At 47.2% G+C, this 9,934-nt stretch overlaps 1 protein-coding gene across 6 annotated transcripts in view; it reads left to right on the top strand.

The window, feature by feature from the left end:
- The first annotated feature begins 1,180 nt into the window (after window positions 1-1,180).
- Window positions 1,181-9,934, top strand: part of TIPARP (TCDD inducible poly(ADP-ribose) polymerase) — a 34,920-nt gene continuing 26,166 nt past the window's right edge. The window contains exons 1-2 of one of the 6 annotated variants that reach the window (XM_072996108.2): window positions 1,181-1,310; window positions 5,459-6,461. In XM_072996108.2, coding sequence (XP_072852209.2) covers window positions 5,545-6,461 — 917 coding nt within the window. In that variant the 5' untranslated portion in view covers window positions 1,181-1,310; window positions 5,459-5,544. Of the gene's footprint in view, window positions 1,311-1,785; window positions 2,790-2,886; window positions 5,054-5,458; window positions 6,462-9,934 lie in introns of those variants that run through there. The other 5 variants (XM_020781952.3, XM_020781950.3, XM_078389074.1 and 2 more) reach the window with 5 other exon arrangements.

Here is a 9,934-nt window from a genome sequence, read left to right as displayed (position 1 = left end):
GTTTCCGAACTGTTCAGTTGTTTCTAAAGCTCTCGTAGAACTTTTGGATGGAGAGGATTACATCCAGAAGTTTTACTTTTTGCTTAAAAATTTAGCATGCAATCCTATACATGTCTACCGTGGACTGAATCCTATTGCATTGGTAGAGCTTATTCCCAGACATTTAGGTATAGGAATGAAGCCTTAAATGTATTTTTTTGAATTGTAATTCATGAGTGAGAGCACAACGCTGAATATTGGTAGGGCCTAGGGGCTATGTAAAAATGTTCTGTACTGTATTGTGTAGGTTTCAACTAAAGATTTACTGAGTTCAGCGGGGGAATATTCCTAGGACAATGTGTACACTGTATAGTAACTGTGTTCTGTGTTCATTTGCTGGGCATTAAACTCCACTGAATTCATTGGGGCTGAGTAGAGCTGTATAAGAGGGCCCCACTGCTCTGTTCCAAATCAAAACTCTTAATTTTTCTTGCCTAACCTTCCTCATCTGTAAAATGGGGTTTGTCCTGGCTTGCAGGTTCAGGAGGACTACAGTTTGAGAGGGAAATCTCTTCACCTAAAGGTTGTAGGGCACTTTGTAAATTTAGGGGGAGGGGGGAAGAAACACCACCACCAAGTGCTATACAGATAATACACGGTGCTGGAGACGAGAACACTAAATGAGTAAATAATCGTGAAATTACCACTTTCGTATCTGTAGGTCGATACTAGTCATTTGTGAGTGTGCGTGTGTGCGCGCGCGACAAAACAGCATATCAAATATTTTCTTTTTCTCACGAACAGCTTCCTCACACGGAATCGCTGTCCTTGAAGCTATTTTTTCCTCAGCTTTGACTTTCGTCCCCGCCCTGTTTCGCAGGGCTCCGCGGTTCCTTTTTCCCCTTCTCCTCCTCCTCCTCTTTCATTAAAAAAAAAGGTGCAAGTCTAAATCCTCAAGGAGTCTGCATGTGTGTGCATATGTGTTTGTGTGTATGGAGGTAATATACTTCGAGTTTCCTGTTAAGCCAGCTGGGACAGCCTGACAAGATGGTGGGGGGGGGAGTAAATCATTCCCAGCTCTCTGGTTCCCATTTCCTCCCTTCCAGCTCTAACAGAAACTGAACACTGAACTCTCGTTTGACCCGAAAATCTACCCGGGCTGAGACGGCGGCGGCTGGTTTGATCGACCACTCAAGAGTTGCCCAACAGCCCTGTGACGACGACAAGGCAAGAAGAGGAGGCTGCCCGCATCGTTCACTCTCCTCTCCGAGCCAGCTGGTTTAAAGGTCGCCTGGGATCACCTCGACTCGGGGAAGCAAAAGAAACCATAGGTAACCAAGCAGCGCCTTCCCCCCCCCCCCGCGCTCCGAATTCCCTCGTTCTCTCTGCCCCTTTGGAACCAAGCGGGCCTTGCAAAACAGCCTTCTGCGTGGGCGCACACTCAACGAAGAGTCCTGTGCCGCCTTAAAGACGGCATCCTTTTATTCGGCATCCACTTCCGTGGAATAATAGCGTGGAGTCGGTTAAGAGCTCCCTTGAGTCGGCTACCCTCCCACGAAAGTTTATGCCCGTCATCCTTAAAGCGTCACAAGACCCTTCGTAGCCGCCGTTCCCCGCGCAGCGTTCTGTGTTTCCCCCTTTTTTTTCCCCAAACCCGGCGACAGGGAGGACCGGCTCCAAGCTATGCAAAATCATTCCCCCGGGATTGCCGCGAGGCCCCGCCTCCGGGGCCGGCCCCTCTTGGGCGGGACCGGCGTGAAAAGCCACGGCAAGGAGGAAAAGGCAAGCTGAGGCGGAGCTTCGCTTGGAATGCGCTCCGGAGTAGGAGCGGGCTGGTTTCCTTCCTTGCTCGCTCGCTTGCTGAAAGGGCAGGCGGGGGGGGGGGAAAGAGAGAGGAAGAAACCGCTCCGAGCCTTTCCTCGGTTGCTTTGGCTCCTCCCCCGGGTCGTGCAGCTGCCTGGGCCGAGGGCTTTTGAGGAAGCGGAGTTTAAAAAGGCTCCGAAGGACCATGTGAGGAGCAACACCGCCGACGGCGCTCGGAGCAGGAGCAGCAGCAGCAGAACAAGGAAAGCGGCGCCGGCTGGGAATTGGTGGTGCAACAGCCGCTGCCGCCGCCTCCTCCTCTTCCACCACCACCACCACCACCTCCCCGTCGGCCGGCATGGGTGCTTTGTCACGTACGGGGAGGCTCAGCAGAGCAGGAAAGGCTGGCCCAGCCTGAGGAGCCGTGCCGGCGCTAAGCTCTCGCCCGGCGGGCCTGCAAGAAAGAAGGGGCTCGGAGAGAGAGACGCCGGCGGCGGCGGCGGCGCGCTTGTCCTTTCGCTCCTCGGCCGCCTCCTGGCGGGCTGCTTCTTCGGCGAGGCTGCTCCTCCTTGGCCGGTCCCGCTCCCGTGGACATAACCAGGCGCGCCCCCCCCCCCCTCGTCCCGGGTTTTGGCTCCGTCGCCTCCTTCCGACCCTCTCCGCTGGGGGCCGGCCGCAGCGGGGAGCAGGAAAGAGAAGCGGCGCCCGGACTCCGGTAACTTCCTCGGGGGGGGGTGGTCCTGGCCCGCCTGCCTGCCTGCCTGCCTGCAGTTTCCAGTTTAGAAAGACTTCTTGGAAAGGCGTCTGGAGGGGACGGGAGAAAGGAACCCGCTGGCTCCCTCTCTTCCGTGCTGCTAATTAACTTGGAAAGAAGGCGTTTCCCGCACTTGAGCGTTCTCCCTTGGCAGCAGGAGCCTTCCTCGGAGCATGCGAGGGTTTACTTGTGAGTAAAGACGCCTGAGGTCGGATTGCAACGCTGCTTTGCTTCTTCTCTGCACCTTGAGCTCGTAGGTTTGCCCCCATCCTGCCCTCTCAAATCTAGCCCCCCCCGTTTTATTTTATTTGTAAATTACTGTATTATTATTATTCGGTAGTTGGGTTCGACTTGAAAGGGAGAAAAGACGGATGAATTCCTCACAGGGTGTTCCTCGGAGCACCTTTCTAGACGTAGTTGCTCGGAAGTCAAGGCCCCCCCTGGAGGGTTGCGAGACCGGCCGAGAAGTTGGATGCCTCCTGCCTGGTCTACGGAAGCGGCCGATCCCAGTCCCGTTTTGCCAAACAAAACTTGTTAGTTTTAGGGGTGCCCCGAGACTCTCCTTTTTGCTGCTGCAGACTAACTAACGCGGCTATCCCTTTGGAAGCCTTGGGGAAAATAAAAGCTCTGTAGCCCTCGAGGAAATAAATCTTCGTGCCCCCCAGAAGTAATGCGCAGTGTTAGCCTTCAGCTCAGCTCAAGCAAATGTCTTTCCTTTTAATTTAATCAGAAAGAGTCCTCATAGTGAATGTGTTCTTGCACCTACTAATATGGATTAAAGAAATCCCATCACACATGTACAGTTCACTGGCAGAGTCGTTCTCTCCCCCCCCCAAAAAATTGAATAAATTCTTATTTCTGGCATGATTTAGTTGTGTGTATGTTGGGGCAGAAAAGTGATAACTAACTTGTGTTGGATAATTAGCACCCTGTGCGTGAAATAAATGATCTCAGAATTAGATCCTTTAGGAGAGGAGGCTGGGGGTGCTTGATTTTGAAAGCTCTAGGAAATGCAATGAATGGAACTTATATTTTAAGATGCAGGAGACTGTTCCTTTGGCTCTGAAGCTATCCCACTCATCTCCTGTGCCACACAGGCTGCGACACTCTTTAGGGATTTGTACAGGAAACCACCTTAAGTTGGCAGCCCCTCAAAGCTTAGACTTTTTTGCTCTAGAAAGGGACTCCATAGTTAACTGCAGCCTAGCTGGCAGGAGATTCTTCTGTGCCCTGTAAATTCTTTTTTTTTCTTCCCCTTAATTAGCTGGGACTGAACTCCTCATGACTGAGGAGGAGGTGCTTTTCTGTTCAGCTGGCAAAATGTCAAGTGAACGTATGTAATCTTCACTCTGATGTTGAAGATGAAGCTGTTTTAGACATCCTGTGTTACAGCTCAGTACATGCTGTTGTGTAAAGCAATGTTTCTTTTTTGAACAGTGCAGCTCTTGGAATAAGTTGTCCTGGAATTGTTTTGTGTTGCACAACAAAACTGTTAGCCGAGACAGTATCTGTGAAATCAGCCTCATCTCTACCCCCCATTCCCAATTGCTAGCCTGCAGGAAATAATAACAAACAAAATAAAACCCCTATGCTGGTTGAGGAGGAAGAGGTTTTATCTTTCCGACCTGCCAGCTGGCTTATGCTGAGTGCAGGGTTTTTCAATTCTGGACAGCCAGAATTGGTTTCTGTACTGAGCACAGGGAAGAGAGACAGGCAGAAAAGAGCAGCGAAATCCTTCTCTTTGGCTTGCTCATGTGTCTGCACACAATTTGCCTGTGTGCCGTTCCTTCTTTCCTTTCGTTAATGGTCAGCTGCTTAAACACAAAGCTGATTGAACTGCAGTATTTGAATCTCATCTTTATCTTTCCTACCGCAACTTGTGTAATTTTAGGGGATTTCTCTGTAGCTGAGTGTTCTTCAAGCCAGCATTGTCTCTGACTTTCTGTACAGATGCATCTCTTGATCTGCCATCAGAACACTTTGAAGATGTGAAGCAAGTCTGGCTTCTGTGTTCTCAGTAACCAGTTGCAAACTCCACCCCCCCCCCCCCCAATTTTGTGCTCCCTTTACTATTTCTCAAAGCCGCTTGGCAAACTTTTCCTTTCAGTGGTTGCAGTAGAAGCATTGGGCCTGCAGGGGGCAGGCAAGGCAGGCTGGCAAGGGGGTTGGCTGTGTCACTTTTTGTCAGGAAGGAGTGGTGGGGGCGGCGGCGGCAGCTGAGTTCTTGGCCAGTGATTCAGACCCAATGACTGGCAGTATGTGGGAATGTGAAACTACAAAACGGCTCAGAAAGAGGGAGTGACTAGGCACTTAACTGAAGCCGCGAAGGGGCGTGCGCCATGAGTGATGGGAACAGGAACACCATCTCTCAGGAATCTGTCCAGGCAGAAACTGTTTCAAACAGTTTCACATTCCCACATGCTCTTAGTCTTCTCCTCTGAGTTGCACATGGAACTTTGTAATGAATGAGGTAAAATGCCATCTTTGTGAGCGAAGGTCTTTCTGTAAGAAGAGGATGTAAGTAGCATTTTGGGGGATGATCTAACTGTCATGGAACATGTATTTATTCAATAGGTAGGAGTCGGGGGGGGGGAGAGGGACAGGAAGGAACAATGTAGTCCTTCAAATGCATTCACATGAACTTAAAGAAATCCTGTTTGAACAAAAGGGGCGATCGGAGAAAGTGTGTGTGAGAGAGGGGGAAGGAGAGGAAGGAAGGAAGTAAAGGGTGGAGGGAGGAATGATACATTTATTTGAGGAATTAAAGCCTTGTATTTTGTTTTTGGTGTCTGATGATGCCTACAGAGACAGTTAAGGTAGTGGCAGAGCAGAGGGAGAGCGTTGCTTTCTGAGAATCCTGTTTTGTGTCAGCTGTGAGTAAATTAAAGATTAACGACCATGTTTTCCCACTTCTTGCCTTAGATTGGATCTTGTGAATTGCTGGGAATTTGGAAGGAGACTCTGAGGAAGAAAGAAGGGGTGAGAGGTAGAGGCGGAATCCAAAAGGGATGGAAACCGAACTAGCTCCACCTTGCATCGTTCAGCAGACCCACTGCCCACAGATGCAGGATCCTACTCCGGCAGAGGTCTTTCCCCCGCCTGTGCAGGTTCCCAAAAAAATACCACCAATCAAGCCTTGCTTTAAGAAGAAGCCACAAGTGCAAAAGAGACTGGATACGGAAGCGCTGCGCGCTTTACGGCCCATCTTTACTAGTTTGCTTGGTGCTGGCACCTTGGATGGAATCTTCGTGGCCAGGGGACAGAGCCGTGGCCATAGTAACTTGTGTGAACCTGTTGTGAAAAAGAACCTGGTGGCGCCCGTTCCATGCCCGCAACCAGACAACAATGGACCAGTGCTGGTGGCAGGAGCCTCGAGTGTCCAGGGACAGATATCCGATAGCCATCCTGAGCAGGAGGCCCAGCCTGGTGAACAGGGCTTCCCCTCTGTTACCTCTCCTAACGAGCCATTCCAGGACCGCTCCTTGCATGCTGCCTCCAGTGATGCTGCTGCCTTTCTTTCATGCCCTGACAAGATACTTGAAGGTTACCCTCCTGCTGCAGTGCTCCAGGACAACAATAGCAGCAGCTGCCTAGTCCAGAGTAACACAAACCCAAGTGATATGTTTGGGACTGGCCTTTTCCAGAACAAAAGTGAGGAGGCTTCGCTTGATCTTGTGTTTGAACTGCTGAACCAGCTGCAGTATCACACTCACCAGAAGGACGGGATTGACATCTGTGTGGATTTCCTGCAAGGCATGTGCCTCTATGGAAGCGATTGCCCCAAGCATCACACTGTTTTGCCCTATCATTGGCAGGTCAGGAGGACTGCGACCCAAATGTGGCAGAGCGTGACTACTGACTCACAAGAGCATCTGGAACGACTGTATTGCAATCCTGACAATGACAAGGTCAAAATAAGATACCGGTGAGTCATAAGCACATTGCTGTACTTCAGATGGAACTAAGCATAAGGAGCTTTGAGAGAAGTCTCATTGAGTCTGAAAAACATTATCTCATCAACATATCTTTTGCACAGTTTTTCTGCTCTTAAAAATTATTGAGTGTTTTTTGTTTAATGTAATTTAACAGGTTTTCACGTCAAACTCTCCTTCATGCTTTTAAAGCATCTGTGGGGCCTTCAGTGATTTTGGCTTTTCAATTAACAGTTCAATTAATGATCTGAACTGAAGGTTGCAGCAATGAGTAGGTACAGGTTGGCCTAACCACCCCACTGGTCCTAGTCAGTATGTTGAGTTTTGTGCCCAGTAAAGGTTATTTAGCTACTACCTAGGTTAAAGGCAGATGGCCAGTTGCCACCATAGTTGTGTGTTATTCAAGGATTTTCAGTGTATCCAGCCTAGACCCTCTCATACCTTAATGGAAACTATGTACATAAGTACAGGGGTGTTTTAAACCTTTATCTTGGAGTGGGTGTTCTGAAGGCAAAAACTTACAGCAGGTTGGTCCACAAGGGTAAGGCGATTAATAGAGTAAAACAAATAGGGAACAGCTGTTGCCCTGTTGGATGAGATCTGTGTTGTGTACAGCATCCTGTTTCCCATTTATTTGTACAAAAGCTTGCCTCTTGCTGTCCTGGGGTTTGCACACAGAACAGTTTGCAAAGGTAGGCAACATCAGTTAGTAGAAGGGATATAAATTTTGCAAAACTATAATAGATTAATAATAGGAGTGCAGCATGTGATGAAACACAAGAATCAGATGTCAAGCATAAGGAGAAATCTATGAAATAATGTGGTGAAATAAATCAAAGCAAATGCCTTGAAGCAAGAGATTCCCAAATTTTGATGTAACCTCTGAGAAGTTCCTTTATCTTCTCTCAGTCAGATGGCCTCTGGGAAGCCCATAAACAGCCCATGATATAATAACCCTCTCCTGCTGTTTCTTCCTGCTGGTTGAAACATAAGTCTGTATAAAGGCATTACAATGCTACCTATTTTATTTATAACAAAGTGTTTGTTGATGTGGCACATGTGTTTACCGCAGTACTAAAAGACAGCAATTCTAGAAAAGTGCTTTTTAGTGGTGTGAACAAGAAGCTGTGTAAACAGGACTGGACTTTCATACTAGCTCCTGACTAATCTAGAATAACTGTATCATGTGATGTCTATATTATCACTGCTAGAATGGATTATTAAGCTCTTGGCGTTGGAATGAGCATAGAGAAGAATATTCACAATTCTTTTCAGTACTGCTTGTTTATATGATGGGATGACTGGGAGGAGCTGGGGTGGACTTTGTGCATGCTTAACCTAGAAGCCTGCACGCTATTCAGTTGATTCCAAAGATTATCAGCTGTTAGTGTTATAAAGTATTCCATCTTCTCTCCCCCTTCCATCCCACATTCCTCACTGAGAATTCATGATCAGAGCAAACAACTCCTGTGAATCCTTGAGGACATCCAGGCAGCGGTTTGCTTGATTTTCTTATTCTATTACCAAGGTTGCCCCTTAATGCAGAGATGAGTGAACTTTGGCGTTCAATTTTCCATCCTAGATTCTACCCTGGACTGAACTAACTAGTCATGAAAAAGGGAAGTGGACTCAGGACTTAACTTCTAGTTTTTTTAAAAAAAACCTGTTGGGGGAGGGAGCAAAATGAAGAGCATGTGGTGTTTCCAGTGTTTTGTTTTCAAGGTGAACCACATGTTTATTCTTTTTTTCAGGCTTTTTTGGGGGGGTAGGTGGGCGGGCAAGGGAGGGCTACAGGTATCCCATCCCTGTTTTAATCTCTACAACTGTGTGCAATTCATACTTTGTATCAGTAGCCAAGGTACTAGTCTCAAAGGCATGTGTTGAATATCCCCTGGGAGCAAGCATCCCTTTTGGGTCTAGCTACTGTGATAATCATTTTGGAAGAAGGGTATGCAGGGAATGGAATCTAAATGTTGCTTGGATTCTTGGTGTTTTTTGTGTGTGTCAGTTGTTGCACACAATGGGAAAAAATGTCAGCATAAGCAGTTGCCCAGATCTTACACAGCTGAAAAAAACCATGGAATGTCTATGTTTCCCTAGCCAGGCAGCCAAGGGTGCTGAAAGAAATCCCTTGAAACTAAGCAAGTGTCTAATAAGTCTGAGCTCCCATCTTCTCCTCTGCTACTTCTGGCTCTGTGTCAAAATGCCATTGCTGTGTGTTTTGATTACTGCGTTTGTTTTCTCCTCTTGTATCTTGAGGGGTGAACCCTTGCACAGAACAGTTTGCTGGATTTGACTTGGATGCCTGTAGGTAGATATTTTAACATCCTTTAAAAACTATTTATTCAGCATTTTGCACTTCCATAGCATTCAGCAGTTGCCTGAAGCAAATAATACTGATAGCAGAGGAGAACTCATCCTACAGTCAGCCAGACTAAGCTCAGGGCATCTTGCCATACAGAGTAGTCACACACAAGATTTTTATGAGCCATCCTCTGGTATTCCCTGTGAAATCACGCAAGGCTGTTGGGCCATACCGTCTGGATTTCATATTCCCTCCTTGGTACCTTGAAAACGCCCTGAATAACTTCCCGTGTTGCTTGTGAAGTTGAATGAGTCCTGCAGGCACAACTCAGAATTCCAGATTCTGACACATGCTGCTAATAGGAAGTAGTGAAGGAAACCCTGCGGTACTTGTGCTGATGAGGATGGAGCATAAAATAGCAAGGTTCAAGTTGTAACAGTGAGGACTTGGAAAGCAGGAGGTGGGGTAAAGAGGAATATCCAATAGCAGGAACAGCTGGGATATGTTACCTATTTTCCTTTGTGACGTTAGAGAAAAACTGAAATGAAGTTCTTTCTGGGGTGACTTGGATCTGAGGGATCCATCAGCATACATGTTATAAAATAATGAGACTAGCAAGTCTCTTCAGTTCCCTGGTCCCATGGCTTCAGCCATTACAGTGCTAATCCATGTACTGTAATGGTTCAAGTAGCATCTTTGTGAGCACCTGAGAAATCTCTTCTAGAGTTACAGTTCTGTTTAAAATCTTGAGTGGGGGCAGCTGGAGGAAGAGATCTGAAAAATGCATGTTTTCTGGCAATTGTGCTAATATTTCACATGAAAGTTCATTCTACATTCAAGCAGGGCGGCTTTTATTTTTATTTTTTAAGTCACTATTTTGGGTATAATGCTCTTTCAGATGTTAAGGGCCAGTTTTGTGATTATCTAGAGGTTTTTTGGGCCACCATGGTTAGGGAACCAGATCACAGCTCCAGAAATTGCATTTAGTAATTTTGTATACTGAAAGAAATTTCTTACCAGGAAGTGCATGGAAGATACATGTGGGGAAGTTCAGGTTGTCATGATGTTCCATGATATGTCTATGCAGCATTATGAAGGCTAAGGTTTAGACATTGTGCATGAGAAACAGGTCAACACAGGTAAAATAAATAATGACATGTA

Source organism: Pogona vitticeps, chromosome 3 (assembly GCF_051106095.1).
Source record: "Pogona vitticeps strain Pit_001003342236 chromosome 3, PviZW2.1, whole genome shotgun sequence".
In the NCBI taxonomy this organism is placed as follows: Eukaryota; Metazoa; Chordata; class Lepidosauria; order Squamata; family Agamidae; genus Pogona; species Pogona vitticeps.
This window is presented reverse-complemented; position numbering and strand designations above follow the sequence as displayed.